The following is a 19070-nucleotide window of genomic DNA, read 5'->3' on the forward strand; positions in this document are numbered from 1 at the left end:
CCGAGCGGTCCGCGGGGAGCCGAGCCGCGCCGCGAGCGGCATGGACTGGGAGCTCAACCTGCTCCTCTACCTGGCGCTGTTCGTGCTGCTGCTGCTGCTGCTGCTGCTCCTGCTGTGCCTGCTCCTCCGGCAGCTGCGGGGCTCGGCGGGAGCAGCCCCGCGCCGCCTCCCGCCGCCCCGGCAGCCCTGGGCTGAGTGCCGGGAGCCGGGAGCTGGGAGCCGCCCGCTGCCGCCGCCGCCTCGGGCCGCCCCCAGGTGAGTCCGCGACACGCTGGGAGGGCTGCGGGCCGTACCCGGGGCCGCCCCCGCCGCTCCGCGTCCCCCGGGAAGGCACGGGCTGGGTGCTGCTCCGCCAGCATTCCCTGTCTGCGACCGCCCTCCGGTCCGCTCTCGCTAGAGTAGCTGCTTTTGCCATGTAAAATTCAGGGGAAATTTGAAGGTGCGCTCACCCTGCAGCTTTTAATCTGTAAGAAAGTATTATAAAACTCCCCTCAGGCTCTCTTTGTGGAGGAGGTTATGTTGGCTTTCTTTTGGCATGTAGAGATCCAAATTTGACCCTATTGGAGAATTTTTAAATGTAACATTTTCCAGTGCAGAAGACCTTTTAAAATAACTTCCCCCGCACCCTCTCAACTTTAACCACATCTAACTCAGTTTTCCTCCTTTTACTCCACAGGAGCTATTCCACCATATAGCTAAAATGCCAATGGCAAGTGGGCTTCACTCCCTGTAGGGTGGGAACAGAGCAGGCAACAGCCCATGGCTGACCCTGCCCCATCTCTGATGTCCCCCAGGGACCACTCTGGCCCCAGCACAGCAGCTGGGCTGGTGTCAGTGTAGTGTGGCTGAGCAGCCACCTGTGCAGGATATCAGGGGTGGCATGGACAAAGCAACTCGGCCACGGGGCCTTAAGGAAATTCCTGCTTGAGGCTCTTAGGAAATCCGTGCAGACCTTTGGCTGCAGACCTTTCACAGCACGGTTTTTGGATAGCTCCCTGGAACCAGGTGTCTTTCAGAGACAGTGAACTTAAGCGAACATGAGTTCTGACTTTGCTCACTCTGGTGAGTTTCTGCACCACGGCAAAAGATGGACAGACACCAGTTTGTCCCTACAGGAAGGATCTGTGGAGAAGCTAAGAATAGGTGCTAACAGCTCTGCAGTGAGCTTGGCAAAAATAAATTATTTTAGTGCTATAGAGCTGGTGTTCTTGTTTAAAAGTATGGAGTTTAGGGGTTCTTCTTTAGGCCACATTTAGATGGCAGCTGTTGGAGCAGTGTGGCTGCAGGCAGCCAGGTCTCCAACATTCCCGTGGGGTGTATTTTTACAGCACAGGTTGCTGCTAATTCAACAAGTGCCTCTCAGTACACGATCTGCCTTTTTCACTCCTGCTGTGCATTGCTCTGTTACAATGCAGCCTGCTGCGAGCAGGAGGACACTGTTAGAGGGAACATGGGATATTCCAGCTCTCCAGCCCTTGCTGCAGTGATCTGAGCTCTCTTCTCCTGCTTGCTGCTGGGTAACTTGGCATGGGGGAAGAATTTGCTAATGGCACAGGAGTAGTTAAAATCAAGTAGGAGAGGCTCTCCTCCAGAGTGTGTTGGCACTGCTCTGGCCCTTCTTCCATCTGGCTCACTATGGCTTTTTATTTCAAGCTTTTGAAACTGGTACACACTCTGTGATTTAGGTCAGGTCTTTTATTTGCATTATTACAGATCCACCATCTCTTACACAGACTGTCCCCACATGCAGTCCCGTTTGGCAGGGGCTTTGCAAGACATAGGACATTCTGTTTGGGGTGCTAGTCCTGGAGCTGCTGCCATGCTGCCTCACACACCTCGGGCCATTTGCTGTCTGCAGCCCCTCCTAGTGCAGCCCCTGCTGCCCTTCTCCACTCTTGGCTGGTGTTTGCAGTCGTGGGAAAATGATGAGAGAACAATCCAGTGTAGGTTTCCCTGCCAATGACCCATCAGCCTCTTATCTCTATGGTTTTCTTGTTCTTACTCTGTGAAAATGGTGGGAATGATTTTGGCCTCACATCAGTGATTAGAAAGAAGGTGACTAATGATTTTGCTCAATTAATATGAGTAGCCCATAAAACTGTGACACATTCTGCATGAGCACCAAGAGATTACCTTCAGAAGGTGACTTCACAGATAAGTAGCCCCAGAGTGTTTAAAATATTGGGAATTGTTGGGGCACTTTTAATAACTTGTGTTGCAGAAGCCCTTCACACTTACTGTATTACATGGAGCAGAGAGAATCTGATTTTTGTAATAACTCTTTACAAGCATGACAGGGCACAGTTACCTTTCTCTGGAAAATGAAAACTAATACATGATTTTTCTCTGACATATTACCATTTTATACAAACAATGCAGGAGAAAAGTTTGTGGGAGCTACTCAATGAAACATCTGCAGATCAGAGGATTATAATCTCTTTGCTTTGTCTTATTTTGGTACTAGTACTTCATCTCAAATGTTGTCATTTCACAAATACATGCAGTGTGGGAATAAATACCCCAAATTCACATGATGAGTACTCCTTTTAAGTAAGCTCCATGTTTCAGCACTGTCATCTCCAGTGTAATTTGGAAGGACAAGCAATGGAGTTGTTTGGCATCACACACTCAAGTGGCATTGAACATCTGCTCCATTCAAATGATTTCCCATTTCTTGATGTGTGTTTTAGGGCACAGTGTGGAGACAGCACCTTCCCCTCTGCTGGTATGGTCACAGGGCAAGAAGGTGGGTGGATATTCAGCTCTTCTGGGCTGTAATTATAGGTGCTTTGTTTTCCCAAAGATTTTTGACTGATCCTTTTGCTCAGGGGGGAGGGCAGGCTACCTCTTGGGCAAAGAGCTATCACAGTGGCCAGAGATCTTCTAGGAAGTTTCTAAATTGTCCAGTGTCCAACTTCTGGACAGAAGGTGTAAACCCTTTTGTTTAATCAGTTATGAGAGGCAGAAATAAACCAAAGGCTCTAAAAGATTAGCCAGATGAATCATCGTGGGAAGATGTGAACAAGCTGCAGAGTGAGAGAAATGCAAGATGGAATCATTAGTAGGGAAATGACTCCTGAGCCCTGCGTGTTGCTGAAGTGCACAGGCACAGGTACCCTGTCTTGGGAGGGACAAGGTTTCCCTTCTGTTCAGCACTGGTGTGTTGGGACACCTCCTTACTGGGCCATTGAGGGCAACACCAGAGGGAAGTCAGATAAGAGCCCTGAAAAGCCTTTGGGGAATCCAGAAGTAAAGAATAGAAGAGTTAAATATGTATGCTTTTGTTAGCTGGCAGCTACAGGGCAACGAAATCATCTGCAAATATTTGAAAGATACACACACACTGAGAAAGATTTATTTAGCATGGTCTGTAACTGGGCATAAGAGAGTACAGATAGAGACTAGTAACACTAGAGGCAGGAGAAAGTACTTAACAGCAAGGTGTGTTAACTCAAGAAATGATGTCCCAGGGAAGACACACGAAGCTTGATGTTTGCCCGTGTAAAATTAGGCTGTCACTAGAGGGAATAATGCTGTGCTCTTATGAGGAGCTCAGTACCTTTAATTTTTTTGCATTCCTGAGAAACTCTCTACTGTGTTGCTTCCCTTCAAACGTTGTTATATCTCTCAATTTCCTCTTTGAAAATCCACCTCTGAAGGGCTGTCAAAATTCTGACAGTCACTTAAGATATGTTTTGAGGTGCCTTGGGGGGGACTTCATCCAAAGAAGGTTTTCTGTTCAGAGGTATGGACACATCTGAGCTGACAAAGCTTTCAATACAGAATATGAAGGTCCATCTTATTTGGACTTACAGAAGAAAATTATTGTTATTATTATTACTCCTACTACTGTTACTTTGATATTTTACCACATAGTAATGACTGCATGTTTTACACAGTGGAGAAAATATTGCTTCAGGTAGTTACAAAAATTAATGTATTAATCAGTTCTGTGAGAAATCTATATAAATACTCGAGGAAATTTATGGAAAGCCTCACAAATCTGAATGTTATATCTTTTCAGTGTGACTTTCAGTGAAATTCAGCAGTATGTGCTTCAGGTGACTTCTCTCTGAAAATGCATATCCTGTTTTTGATTTCAGAAAAATTGACATCTTCAGAACTGATCTTGTCAATAGGAATTATCTTAAAGTGGTATTTGCATTTCCTGGATAATTTATTTTTATAATTAGGGATAAAATGTACATCCTCAGTCTGCTTAGTTTATTATTTCTGTCTTTATGGGTGGGGGTTTTTTTTAGAATTTAATTTTGTACTTTTACTGGATCTGTGTTAACAGAAACAGCACTCTGCAAAAATGGTTAAAAGACAAGTCCCTGCTTGCTGAAGAAAGCGGTTGATAGAGAAAAACAAATTAATTTTCATTCCAGCCTTTGTGCGCAAGGCTTTACTTAATCTCTTTGTTAACAAATGGTCTTTCTGCTTTTTCAGTACGATTTAATATCTTTAAAAGCTAAGTTCATTGGGAGTCTGCTGCGATCACCCGGGCACGTTCACACCTATTTAACACTTGGGAAGTGCTGTGTGCTGGCTTATTAAAATTTATGCCGCATTAAGGAGCCTGTCAAGAGGCAACTCTCTGTCTTCACGCATGGTAATGAAGTTTTTAGAGGAATCTGTTCTTTGGCAAAAGATCCCTTGACTTTGGTAGAACAGGTTTTGCTGGAGCCTTGATTGATTGCTGCAGACAAGTTTAACTGCTGTGCTTGGAGAAGGATCGCTGGTGTATACTTTGTATAATTTCCCTCCGTTTTCTCTTCGTTTGGGGTGACGGATGTATTCCAACCAGTCCTTTCTACACGACGTGAATGCTAGGAAACATCAGATGTGGTGTGAAAACTTGATGTTTCCGTCCTGAAAATGAGAAAAGCCTCCTAAAAATCTCTCATATCTTTTCGTTATGACAGTGATGCTGACTCTTTGGGATAGCCTAGGGCTGTGTCTGTGAGCCCTGGGGGATTCTGTTGGCCAGGGGGAGCCGTGGGGGAAATGAGGATTGGCAGAAGGTGGAGGAGGAGCAGAGTAAAACACAAGTGTGGCCAATAGAGAGGCATCAGCTGGTTTACTCGCAGGTGAGAGTGCAAACAGAGGGGTTAAAGCACTGGGACAGGGAGCTGTGGGTTTTCTGGAGAGAGGAGTGATGGATGCGATGTCCCAGGTCTTGGCTACTGGCCTGGGCAGAGTGATGCCCTTGGAGGGTGTCTGTCCAGAGAAGCTGGTGAGGATGGAGGGGCCCAGGGCAGAGGAGATCCAGGAACAGCAGGTGATGCATTTGTGTGTTTTGCTATTCTTGGGTTATTGTGTAGGAAGGAGCTGAGCATGGCTCTCCTTAGAGGATGAATGGAAATGTGCATGTGGGGCCTTTTTTGTCTTCTTCAGCCAAATAGCTCTCAGGAAAACAGTGAGGTCTCACAAACCAGGAGGTGATGAGGTCTCTCCTGCTTTGTCAAGTCTCCCCAGCAATTCCATAGGGGTTTTGGTGTCTGCAGAGAGGTTTTTCTGTCTGTCCTGTGAATATAGCTTAGCACCCTGTTCCTAGACAGAGGGCTACCATGTCTTGGATTGATGTGCCCTCCTTTACTTCAAAATTGTGGAATTAGACAGTATATCTTCATGGTCTTCTCATAAGCTCCTAATGAAATAATTTTGTTAAGAGTGTCAGTAGTTGAAGTGATGTAAACCACTTCTTTGTTAAAATGCACATTTTGATTAAAGTAGAAGTCTATGGTTTGGTTATAGTAGAAGTCTATAAATTTTGTAACTCTACTTTAGTGAAGTCTGCTTTAATAGACTTGTCTGTCTGTTGCCTTGATTCACATATGAACCCCCAGAGACTTGTCAGCTGTCAGAAAATTATGAATGCTTAGCAGAGGAATTAGAGGTCTGCAATATATTGTTGTGCAAAGAATAAGCGTGGAGGAAAAGATGATTCATTGCTATTTTGCCCCAGCTCTGTATTCACATACCTCATTCAAATATGACTGAATTCAATCACCTTATCCATGGCTCAAAAAGACCAGGAGGGAAATGTGCTGCACCTGGCCTGTGTGCACTGCTTTCCTGGCTGATGGTTTTTGGCAAAGCCCTGTTACCCTAATTCTTCAGGAGGGGAAACAGGGGCATAAAGTGGTTCTGAGCAGGGATACAATGCAAGGGTCTGGTGAGGATCACCTGTGGAGAGTTTGTGTGCCTCTCAAAACCTGAGTGTGGGCAGTCACCCACCTGCCTCAAGGCCTCTGGTGGCTGAAGCCAAAATTTCGTGTTGCTGGAGCTGAATACAAATGGGCTCAGAACTTGTCCTGCCTGCACTGTTACCTGCCACTTCAGTGCAGGTCAGAAACCCAAAAGACTGCTGAAAGTATGTTATAATGCCAGCTAATAAAGCCTTCAGTTCAGGGAAAACAGCACATTTCCCCTGGTTGTTTTATGGTATGGAAGGCAGGTGAATCTGCTTATGGAAAAAGCCCCATGTTTTGCCCCATGGATGTCTGTTTACTAGGAGTGCAGTGAGGAAACTTGTTTAACGAACCCACAAGGTCCCCTCCACTCTGTGATAGCAACTTGGTGGCCTTTACTCATGGCCCTAAGCCCCCTAACAAATTTCCTTTTCAACCTCCTGTTTCTGCCACCAGTTCTGTAAGTAACAGCAGGCTCCATGGAAAACACAAAAGTTGACAACATTTTAAGAATAAAAGACCTCAAGCATCAGCAAATGCTCGTGACAGGGCAGAGCTGGAAGATGTGTAACAAACTCATTTGTCTGCTTGTCTCAGCCTGCAGCTCTGAGAAACCAAGTATCACCTGGGAGCTTCTGTAGAAATAATTTAACTTTTAAAGGAAATGCATAGTCATGGAACTGTGCAATATTAATTTAAACAGAAATTTAATATAAAAGTTTTTTTTTCAATTCTTGTTTTTCCACTTTAGTCTCGTCCTTTGAGCACAGTCAAGGCATGGCTGGATTTCTCATTCACCATTTGAAAGCTGCTCGCCTGATGTCATTTCTGAGTAACAAAAAAAAAAAAAAAGAGTTTGCTTGGCTGCAATCTGCCTTGACTGTAGAGACATCTCACTGTTGTAAAATCTTTCCCCTTTCAGCTTTCCTTTTAGGGGAATTATTTGACTGCTAGAAAGCACTGAAATGCTATTCAATGCTGGTACAGAGGAAGGCATGAAATGCTTTTATGAATTGCGATGGTTTTGGTTGCAGTCCCCACTGAAGTAACCTGAATAATCAAGAGTTTTTACTGTTTTCTCCTTTGTTCATCACAGCTGCAGGGTTAGTATGCCTAACCCTACAGTTAGGATTATTTGGGCATGAACTATTTCCTCAATGTGTAACATATAATCCAAAATTAAATGCAAAGTGTTAATAAGGGTTGATGAAAAAAAAAAATTAAAAACCCAAACCAGGACCTTTTATTATTTCTCCTATTGATCCTATTATTTCTCCTATTGATCCTACTGCATCTGTACTGGATTCATTTCCAGCTCATCACTGAGTTTTCCTGTGTTAAAGACAAACTCTTGGCATGAGATTATCTATTTTTATAGAAAATTTGGCTTGCAGAAGCTTGCTCACAGTTTGATATTGCTGAGAGCAGAGCTGATGGGGGACCTGTCTAGAGTTGGTGGGAATGCTTAGTAAGCAAAAAAATTCTGGATCAAATATTAGGCTGTGTAGGTAAAGAAAGCCTTTTGTTTTCCCCAGTAGTGGAGCTCTCCTCTTTAACTTATTACAAAAAATGGCAAACCCATGTTTTTTCTAAGTGTGAATCCATAATTGAGATGCAGCAGAATTCATAATGTAAACTTTTTGACTACTTTTGAGAGAGAAAGGGAAGCAAAGGGCAAGAGTGTTATAAAAGTAAAACCTCATCAAGTGGAACACCTGTCTTATCACTTGGTAGTATTGTACTTTGTTATGTAGAGAGGGAAATCCTTGAATGTTATCCCGTGTCAGGATTCTGGAGGACTCGTGCAGTTACTTGTTATTCCTCTAATTTGTCCCGGTGATCACGGGGGAGTGTCTGGGGAGCCGCAATTCCCGAGCCTGCCACTGGATGGAGCGCGTTCTGTAAGGTTCATCCCTCTCTCAGAATCCTGGGACTGTTGGAACTATAGGAAGGGATTTCAGCGAGTCAGCCTTTACATTACTTTACATTTTTCACTTCCGCTTTGACTAGTACTGTACCTATTTTTGAAAAATTTGCTACTGAGCGTGGTTTAACTGAAGTTCCTACAGTGACCGAGACGGCGAGCCTGACAAAAAGCAGACATCCATCCTTCTCTACCACTGTGTTCAGCAGAATAATTGTGGTCAGATGGTATTAAGATGCTGTACAACAACTGCATATAACCCCACTATATTGGGATATAGATCCTGGTACAGATGGAGGCTGGAGTTGCTGGAAAGTCTGGGTGTTTCCCAGTTTCTCCCTCTGCTTAAAGACACGGCAGCTGTTCCTGGCACCCATGGCATTACCTCTTGTTCAGCAGTGCTGAAAGGAAAGTCTTAATTAGCCATAAATATTTGTTTGTTTTGGCTGAAAGCAAAAAGGTAATTTATGTTCACAGCTGTCTTAAGCAAATAATAGAACACCAGGAAGGAAATAAGTTAGCCATTAAAATAATAAAATGTGTCTGTTCCTGCTTGGTAGTTTGGATGCAAAGTTTAAATGTGACCGGGTGCCATGGCACAGATGGGATTGCACAACTTTTTCTGCAGCTCACAGCCTGATGCTGCAAGTCCTGCAGTGTTCTGCCTAAGGGCTTTAAAGGTGTTGGAGGGATCAGGGCAGGGATTTCTCCCGTTTTCTTCCCTCTTACCAGTCCAGAGCTAGGAGAGAGGAGCAAGATGTGCTGTGTTTGGAAAAGTTGTGTGACAAAACTTGAATGTTGTCTAACCTCAGCTTCACCCATGCCAGGGGATAGTGAGGTCTGGAGATTTCTCCTTCTGGGAAGATGATTTGACTGCCTGAGTTGTGACATCTTATTCCTTCTTAACTCGTCTCCTGGATCTGGGCATTAGCTTTTTTGAGCAACAGCCTGCAGACCTGGAATGGGACAGCAATTTTATTTTTAGGGTTTTGATTACCTGGGGTATGGTCAAGCAGGTGATGTTGCAGACAGTTCATGAGGAGTCAGCCAAACCACTGACTGGAAATAGATACAACAAAATGAGGAGCTCAGGGCATAGGAGGAGGAGGCAGGGAATGACATTTAACATCAGGCAGTCTGTGGTTCCTCTTGCAAATGGGATTATCCTGTAACACCTGAATGCCAAAAATCACTCTGGTTTTCAGTCTGGTGAGTGGTTGGAATACGTGGCAGGAGTTGCATGAACACAGCAAAATCAATTCTAATCTACAGTTTAAGGTTTAATGCTTACTAGTAGTTCTTGGGTAGGGATTTGCATCAAGGCACTTTTATTAAAAATAAACACTGTTTTAACTATATCAGTTCTGGAAAAAGAGACTTGAAGTTTTATAGTAGCCTAACAGTGGATCTTGAAAGGACTTCTTATGGCCCTTGACTTTGAATTCATCCCCTAATCTGATTAAAAATGCTATCAATAGAGTAAAGAAAACCATGTTTTCCTTTGTGAATACCTGAATAATAACTAGATAAAAGTTATTGCTGGGGATGGGAGGGGGAACCCCTTTCAGTAAACAGAACTGCAGTTTGCATCAGGATGTCACTTGTTCCTGTGTTCCTGTACTTTAACCTGGCTCTGGTTTATCTACAGCTCTGCTGTCATTAACATTACTGGAAATTGTTACTGTGCTATATTAATTGTTTTAAACTTGAAAACATGAATTAAAGTAACAAAAACTCCACCAAAAGAGGATGTGCAGAGGCACTGAGGTTTTTTTAGAGGAACAATACCACAGACATTTCTACAGAACTTAGTTTATTCCCAGCCAAACAGCTAGTTCAGGTGGAAAAAAAAATTCTGTCATACAGCCAACTCTTCAAAAATATGATGGAGGTGAAAAATTAAAGCTACCAGCAGTGTGCTATTTTTTGACTGTAGGGCTAGTAATCCAAGAAGGAACCCCCCCTTGTGCCTGGCAATGATCAGGGTGGGATTAGTAGAATGCTAAGAAATGCTGTTTTAAAATGTCTTTTAATATTTTCTTGAGGGGAAGATTAGGGTTTAGACAGTGACAGACCCTTCAACCTTGGTCTTTGTGGGTTTCTTCTAATCCAGAATATTGTATTTGATTGATTGTGCATGACAGTGAGCAAGAGAAGGTTTATGGAATTATGTGTCCTATCCACAACTGTGCCCAAAGCCTTGTGTTTGAATGGTTTTGTTCATGCATAAACCTTTGAGTGGGCTGCTCACCCTTTAAAGTTTAAAAACTAAGAAATGGAGCATTTGACTCTGGAGTGTCTGTCTGCATGTATGTTGGCAATGAGCAATTAAAACACACATGCAGTTTAGTTAGATTTGTCTTAGTTCAGGTATCAAAATATATTATAGAAACCAGGAAAATGGCTTTAAAGGTCTTGAAACAAGTGGTAAAAATATTTATTGTGTTTTAGAGTAGTAAGCATCCAGTGTTGATGGTTCATGGAAAGTTATAGACAGAAAGAATGGAATTAAGTTCCAAAGAAATCATTAAAGCTCTGTAGGACACAAGTACCTGTTCATAAAACTGTTGGGTTGTCTGGGTTTGATGTGGGCTCCACACAGTTTGAAATCAAATCAGACTGTTAGTCAGGGTTTTGGTGAATAGTCACTTGGAATGTTAAGATCAGCATGAAATGAAAGGCTGAAGACAGTAGTAACTGATGCAGGCTGGTTTTGTCTCCAGGCTTCCTTCCTCAAAATCAAAGCACAATTTTGTGGGCCTGGTTGAGCTCTTCCTTATGAGAGCCAGGGCTTTTGCTGTGTCAGGTGAGAACAGCCACAGGAGGTGGGAGGGTGCTGCTTATCCTGGCACCTTCAGAATAATTTATGGATACTTTTCTTCTTCATGACTTAGTAGGTAAACCAAGGAGGCAGTTCTCAGTGACACTGAAGACCTCTGGCAACGTAGAGAGAGGAAGAACAAAGCAGTGCAAAGTCAGTAACTTGTGACCTGAAACCTGGGCTCTGTTATCAGTCCTTCAGCTTGCCTTTATTCTCCATTTGAAAATGAGGATAAAGCTGTTTCTGTATCCCAGGACTCCTGTGTGACATCTAATGGGAGGCCCCTTGCTGAGAAAGAGGTCTTGTTACAGACCTCACTTAGAAGTGTTTTAGGGAACAGTAAGTGCAAAACCCACACTTGTTTAGTGACATTATGCCAGTTCATTTCGGCTAAACCTATTTCTCTTCTCCACAGAGAGGGGAAACAACCACTCATGGGTGATTTTTAATTTTGTGCCTCAGATTTTTTGAATTTCCATTAAGCTAACAGAACTTGATCCTTTTTCTCTCTGCTCCTCTGAGTAGAACTAATGGCCTTAATGGTTAAGGGAAACACCTTTCTGAACTTGATTTGGTTGCTCTGGGTAGTGGTTTAGTGCTGTCCCCAAGGTTTGAAATGGCTCCTAAGTTCTTCAGAGAGTGCTTCAAGTCCCTGGATGGGGGACAAGACAAGTGTTTGCTATTATAGATGAGCTGTGCCCTCATACACCATCCCTGTGTGTAAGTGTAGAGCACAAAACTCAAGTGATCTGCTCAAGGTACACTGTAGTTTGGAACAGCTGGAAATGCAGGAATACATCCTGAGCACCTGGCACCTTTTCTCTCCTTTCCTCAGAGGAGTCCATATGATTCGTCATAAGGGATCTTAATTGTATTTCTCAAGAGGAAATAGATAGCCTGGAGCTCAAGCTGTGCCTTAGCAGAGTGCTGCAGGGCTGTCCAAGAGTAGCATCAAGGATTAAAATGTGGCTCAAGTGATTTGTCTTTGCTTAAATTGAGATTACTGCATTGGTGGCATCCTTGTGATATATCTTACTCTAAAGACAATTTCAAAGAAACCTGCACCTCCTCTGTGTAAATGAAAATAACATAGTTTTCCAGTAAGAGGAATTGAGCTGCCTGCTGCTGTAATTGGTATGAATGCCTGTACCTCCCATTAACCTTTTCACATTGTGCTGGTGTCCCCAGAGAAATCAAGAATCTGACAGAGTGCTGCTCTATAATGGGTTGTGGATTAGAAGTAATGAATCACTTACAGGAAGTTGTCTTTGCTGGAATATAAGACAACATTTTGTCTCCAAAACAACTCTCAAAGTGCTTTAAGAAACAACAAAATCTTCTACTTTGTACTCTTAGCGTGTCCTTCAGCAGCCACCTGATGCCAGCACATGAAGCAGGGAAAGAATTTTCTAAACTTTCTGTTAATGTTAAACTCTGAAGTTCCTTCCCTACCTGCAAACCAGTAAAACTCTCCTCTCTTGTCCCTTATTTTAGTAGTGTCACTGCTTAGTGTTTGTCTCACACCTTCCACCCACAAAGTGCTGGAGTGCAGCACAAAGCTCTCTCCATTTGTGCTGAGCTGTCCTTGAGTAACAGCTCAAGGAAATGAGGCACTGAGAAATTTCTATCCTCTGGCACTAAGTCTGGAACAAAAAAGATTCTTCTCTGTCAGTGTTAATCAAACCATGCACTTGAAACTGCTCTATCTTTCCCACCCTCACCTTTGCTTCTGACTGTGGTTCACCAAGGAGTCTGGTCTGTTTCACTTCCAAAGAGAAGTGAACACGTGTGGAAAAGCATTAAGGTTTTATCTTCAGTTATAATTCCATAAGGAAAAGGTCTGCTCCATGAAATTTCCCAAGCCTGAAAATCTCTCATGGTAAGCCTATTGCCCTTCAGTGCCTCTAAATAGGCTTTAAAATATTTTGCAATGGGATTTTATTTTTAGGAGGAAATATTTTAGCTAGGACAATAACAGGCCTTGGCCTTTCTATCTTGTGTGAGAAGTGCTTTAATGTGACTACTGTGCTCCAACTCTGATAAATTGAAGGACCTTTCCATTTTCAGCAGCTTCTGGATACGTATCAGAGCAAACTGGGCTTTGAGGAGGGCCTTGCTCTTTTATTCACTTCTGTGATACATTTAAAGCTAGTTGGGTACTGTCACAGAACAGCTCAGAAATAGCACTGGTAGCAAAATGAGGCATGATGCTTTTGGACAGGAGGTGAGGACCTGCTGGCAGAATGTCTTGATACAGCAAACTATCCATTTTCCTTATTTATTATTTATAGAGCCCTCAAAGCAACTGCAAGGGGCTATGCTTTTGAAATGAATTGCTTTTGTGTCAACTTTTCATTCCCCTAGACTTCCCCAGTGTTTCCAGAAAAACACACAGATGTGTATTAGTGCTGCAACCAGATCTGAAAACATTTTCAAGACCCTTATTAGAAACCCCATATCAATTTAATTGTTTCACTTATCTAATGATTCCTGCATGTACTCTTTTCCTTTCTGTGCAGCTACAACCCCGGGATTTCAGTCTGTATGGACCAGTCTTGTGCCTTGAAGTGGATTGGGAACTGACAGGGCCCTACTTGCCAAGTTTCAATGTGTGCCAGAGCTAAATATACTATTAAGGCAGTGCCACTGTTTTTCTGATATTTTACTGCTTTTTTTCATTGCAGGTGTTTGCAGCTCTGTGTTAAGGAAGAACTGGAAGTGCACTGTGCCAGCAGCAGCCCTGGGAAGCAGACTGTTACATCCTGGTATGATTTCACTAGGCATTGAAGATGCAAAGAGCAGGGAGGGGCTTGGAAGGTGAAAGGACTGCTATGACCTCATGTAGTTTTCTAACTTGTGTCAAAATTTGTCTTCATTTTTAAAAGAGAAAAAGAATTCTACTAAATCTAGAAGGTGTATTTGTGACTTGTGGGTGGGCACTATTGACTGTTAGAAATGCTGCCAGGTGAACTACCTGCCCTCAGTGACCATGAAGGTCCTGCAGTGGTTCTTGTGAGTCACCATCTCCAACTGATTTAGCCTGACTGTTTTGAATTGTGTCTGCTGAAGGCAATCAGTGCAAAATGCATTTCTCTCTAGGCACTTGTTCATGTCTTCAGGTTCATCCTGGATTTGCTCATAGAGTTATTCCTACCTTTTCTTGTTGTGTTCAAATTGATGCAAAGGCTGAAATTCTCTGATAATCAGATTTATTTTCTTTTCCAACATTTGCTCTTGCCAAATGCCCTGTCGAGTCTTTCCCATGGTTTTACTCTAACCTGCTCCCCCAGGCTTCTTTGCTTGATGAAGTTATGTAAATATTCCCTTGCTTAAACACACATTGATAACGTTTTAGCTTGACTGGAGTGGGTTTTACTCCCAACATCACCTCTTGGCAAGAAGGTCCTTCTTGTCTAACTTTTTCCTGCCATTGCAATTCATCTTGGGTCATGCATTTCAGACCCCTTTCAGAGCAGAAAAATATTCTGTTCTCACTCCCAAGATTCTTGTTCTTGACTGATTAGAAATCCAGAGGTAGCCTCCCAGTGACTGAATGTTACCTCATGTTTGTTCACAAATAATAGAATAATAAGCTGGTTGAAGGTAGTAGAGTGCAAAGTCATTTAAAATATTATCATTTTGAAGAAAATAGATTTCTGCTGCTGGAAATGAGAAACAAAGTGTACACAGAAACACATACTGCAGAACTAAAGGCATGTGTTAATTTGATTCCAGATCCAGTACAAAGTTTGAAGGGCAAAGTGGAATTCAATACATCTGTTGAATCATTTCCTTGAATCTGAGAGTTGCTATAAAGTAGCAAGTATACCAAATAAGGCATAGGAAACAAAAACCCTATAATTCAGAAAAATCCATTCTCCCAAATTGAAAGGTAAAAAGCCAAGGTGTCCCCCCTTACCTCTTAATGTGCTATTATCCACATGACACACTTGGAACAGATTCTTTAGGACTGCAGAAATTGTGTGTCACTGTGCCTGGAATAAGCTATACCCAGTATTTCAAGCAGCCAAGGATTCAAACCTTGGATTTCTGGGATGCCTGGGTTAAGCTATACCCAGCATTTCTGGAAGCTGAGGTGGGCTTGCTGCAGCAAGGAAATGGAGGTAGAGCAGATGCATTCCAGATGGTGCCATGCTAACTGCTAAATAATTTGTCAGACAAACAGACACCTTTTTCCAAATTATGCAAGGCTTTGTTTTATTTGTGAAGTTTAATAGATGTTTTGTGTCAAGAAAAGTATCTTACACCCTTTTGTGTTGTTTACTGTAGTAGAGATTCTATTAACATATTTCCCAGTGATGATTATTACAGATTCATTAATTGCTAGTGCTTCGTTAATTGTTCACATGGTACTGATACAGCTTTTTAAAAATTTCCACGTCACCCAATAATTTTTTCTTTATCACACATCTGTTTTGCTAATGAGGTTTGATTTCCATGTGGCACTTAAGGAACCTTTACTGCAGTGTTCATGTGCTTCATTCCAATTGGCAGAATTTTGGAGTGTGTTAAGCAGAGTGGGTTTGGCTCCCACTGCATTTCCTTATGTCTGCACTCTCTAAATGGTACAGCTTGAAACATGATCCAGTGTGGCCTGTTTCTCCTCTGGGTATGATGTGTAAGGAGAAAAAGACTTTATATTGCAGGAAGGGGTAGATGTCTAAGCAAGATTGTGCTTAATTTAAAAGTAAGCAATTTGAGTATCAACTGCTCTTTTTAAAAACTAATCTATAATGTCTTTAATATTGTGATTCTACATCTAATTCATATGTGCATTTCCACATGTATGCTATAAGCAGCTCTCTATTCCCTTCATTCATCTTTGGGCTTATGTGGAATGCAGCTTCAATGGATTAGATTCAAATCAGAGTTTAATAAGTAAATCAGGACATTTTAGCAAACAGTTTGTTCCTCGGTCCTGCAGAGGAAGCCAGATGGGTGGATCCCATGTTTTTGCTGAACTGCATGTGCACTGCTGGGGCAACAAGAAATGCTGGACAAAATATTTAAATTTGCATCATGATCTATGTTTTTCTTGCTGTTTGTGAGGCAAATGCAACAAACTTTCAGACAGAAGTGACTGTTACATGTTAACGTGCTCACACAGCGGGATTATGGTCATGTTGTATTTTGGCAGAGACAGTGAATTCCATTCGCATTGCAGGCACTTTCCCCCCTTCCATCTGACTCAAGGCTGTGCGGCTGAGGCAGTGAGTGAGTCTGTCTGCAGCTTGGATGGAGCAGCCCCTTGAGCAGCCATGCAGGCTGCATCCTCCTTGCTCTCCCAAAGTGGATATACCTTCCTTATTCCTGGGGCAGGGAAACGGTCCTGCTGGAAGACATGAAGTAAAAAGTGTTGAAATTGAAAAAGTGTTGAAATTTCTGATAATCAAAACTACATTCAACACTGTGCTGGTTGTGCTAACCTGGCTTACTTGGAAGCCAGCCTAGGCCAGCTAATGAAATTCAGTTCAGTCTTGCCCTGTAGTGCTGGGATAGGATCCCCTTCAGATTTGTGGGAACCGATTTTACTACAGACCTGTGCTATTGATCACCTGTCTGTCGGCAAATGCCATTTTTCTTTAAAAAGTTGACGACTGCTAAGAAACCAAGCGCTGTCACCCTTCCAGCGCATCCCAGCGACGGAGGAGGCGAAAGCCGGGAGGCAGCGGGCGCTGCCCGGCCCGCAGGCGGCCCCGGGAGGGGCCGGGGCTCGCTGCCCGCCCAGGGTGGGGCTGGCCCGGCCCCCGGCTGAGGCAAGAGCGGCGGGGCGAGCGGGATCTCCTCCCTGTCGGATCTCCTCCCCGTGCGCTCCGGCTCGCTCGGCGCTCCCGCTGGAGGTGAGGGGTGGGCGCTGTCACTCGCTGTCCGCTCCTGCCTCGCTCGCTGTCCCTCACTGTCGCATCTCTCTTTGCAGACTCGGACTCGGCCCCACCCGGAGGATCCCCGAGATGGCGAAGGTGAGGAAGGCGACGGCTCCGGGAGGACACGGCCCGTGCCCGGCCGCTCCCGGGGACATCCTCGTATTATCGCTTTCCTCACTTTGCCTCCTCACCGATTTCTTTTCGGGCTCCTTTAAACCAGCGGATGGGAGGGGGACGGGGGTCATGTGAGGGACGGGTCAGGCGCAACTTCTTTTCTTTTTCTTTTTTTTCCCCCACCAGTTTCCACTAATTTGGCCAAGTTTTCGGTACCCTGTGTTTATACTGCGCATGGGTGGAGGCTCCTTCCACTGAAAGGAAGGAGAAAAAAAAATATCGGCGTGGCAGTGCCTAGTGGGGGCTCGGGGCTCGATATTTCCATTCCCAGTTTTCTCATAGCTAACGTGAATTTTTCTGGGAGCTATCGTGCAGTTCTTGGTTTGGGGACTTTTCCTTTGCAGCCCTTCGGTTGTTGTGGTTTGAGCCGGGATGAAGGCGTGGAAAATGGGACGGACTCCAGCATTTGTTTCTATAGTTGCATCAAATGCATACACTCTGAAAAGTAAAATAGACGTTTAATGGCTTATTTGTAGGGTTTGTAATGGCTTTATGGGGTTTGTACTGCTGTAGGAAGTGAAAGCAATCAAAGTCTATTAGGGCTTTCACAAAGGTCGGAGTAATTGCACTTAATGAGTGATTAGTAGTGTTTTAATACCCTTGTGAATATTTACTCATTATGTCTGGATTTCGTTTTAAAAGAAAGAGAACTTCTTTTAAAGAAAAGTTTTTAATAGTATTTTTCTAAATTCTTGAAGTTGTGTTTTGTTTTGGGGTTTCTTTTGAGTGACAAAGAAAGGATTTTTCTTTCTCTAAACATCTGGCCTGGATTGTGGGATGCATGCTAGGAGAACAGGAGCCCTTAGCCATGCCAATGCAGGGCACCTGGCCAGAGGGATATACTTGGACAATAACACTTCTATTATAGTATATGTAGCTTTAGTTATAGGCTTAAGGGAAACTTCCTTTTAGTAAAAGCATGGAAATTTACAATACTCTTGTCTGTTCCACAGAGACAAACTTCAATTCATCTTCTTAGCAGGAATGTTCCATTCTTCACTAGGGCAAGCCAGTTACTCTTGGCTTCAGGTAGTAAATTTTCTATTGCCTGTGGTGACACTTGGGGGTGGTTTTTTATCTATGGTGAGTGAAGGTAGATGGAAGTCGTTGGAACAATGAGGGTTTTTATTAGAGGCCTTGTTCTCAAATTTCCATATTCAGAGGACTGCTTTCCATGTAAGCAGTATTCTTTGCCTGTGCAGTTAGGCAGCCGCAAAACACTGTGAGTGTTAAAGTGTTGTAAACTGTAGGTCATTTTATGAAAATAAAAAGCAAAGTTGAAGAAGAAACTCTACTTCTCGTGACAGCTGTCTGTTCTATATGTTGCATTATGAAATGGAGGTAAGAGTGAAAATCCCCATGAAATATTGAGAATCAATTGACAGAAACTCCTTGTGTACAACTAAAGCTTCAGAGTTCACAAAGGCTGCACAGGAGAGTGTACTCGAGTCCAGTTTAGCTTGGGTACATCACTGAAGAATAAAATCTTTGAAGAAGGTAAGTTATATTTGGAGTCTTGGTAACTGAAGTACCTGTCCTTGCCTAGTTGGGAAGATTTTTTTTCTTTGCCCAAAGACTTGAGGAAATGTGTGTGTTCCCTGTCCAGAACAGAGGTTCATTCATTTTGTAGGAAAACTACAGCGTGCTGTGATGTGCTGCACAGGCTGGTCTCTCCCCAAACACTGGCTGTGTTTGCTTTCTTTGAGGGAGCCCTGCTGCCCTGACAACTGCCCTTTATTCCCCAGCTGTGTGTGCAGTGGTCTTTGTTACTGCAGTGAGGCACAGGGCACCATCTCCTGCTGCTCAGTGAACAGGCTGGGAACTGCTGCTCTGTGCTTGCTGGCTCAGAAATCTGGAAAGAAAGCAGCCAGTGCTATGGACTGATCTGGTTTGGTCTGCTACTCCCATTTTTTTCCTGAATAAAACTTTGGGAGTATTTGGCGAGTCCATTTGTTCACTGCCAGGAAAGGATCGCTTGCTGCTGGTGAAGGTGTGGCCACTCTGTGCTATATCTGGAATTCCTGTTCTGCCATTGTGCACCTGTGACTTGGAGCACAGGGATAGCATTG

General features: G+C 43.5%; 2 protein-coding genes across 2 annotated transcripts in view; both read left to right on the forward strand.

Moving 5' to 3' along the window:
* SMIM43 (small integral membrane protein 43) lies at window positions 1-16807 on the forward strand (the record flags this gene model as incomplete). The annotated part of the gene is made up of 3 exons (XM_079307181.1): window positions 1-255; window positions 13627-13707; window positions 16594-16807. The coding sequence occupies exons 1-3, from the start codon at window positions 41-43 to the stop codon at window positions 16805-16807; spliced, it is 510 nt and encodes a 169-aa protein (XP_079163307.1). The 5' UTR covers window positions 1-40.
* ANXA5 (annexin A5) overlaps window positions 16586-19070 on the forward strand; it is a 19254-nt gene continuing 16769 nt past the window's right edge. The window contains exons 1-2 of the mRNA XM_079307123.1: window positions 16586-16803; window positions 16881-16923. Of these exons, the coding sequence (XP_079163249.1) occupies window positions 16915-16923 (9 nt within the window). The 5' untranslated portion in view covers window positions 16586-16803; window positions 16881-16914. The remainder of the gene's footprint in view (window positions 16804-16880; window positions 16924-19070) is intronic.

The sequence above is a fragment of the Erithacus rubecula genome, assembly GCF_903797595.1.
Source record: "Erithacus rubecula genome assembly, chromosome: 5".
Taxonomy (NCBI): Eukaryota; Metazoa; Chordata; class Aves; order Passeriformes; family Muscicapidae; genus Erithacus; species Erithacus rubecula.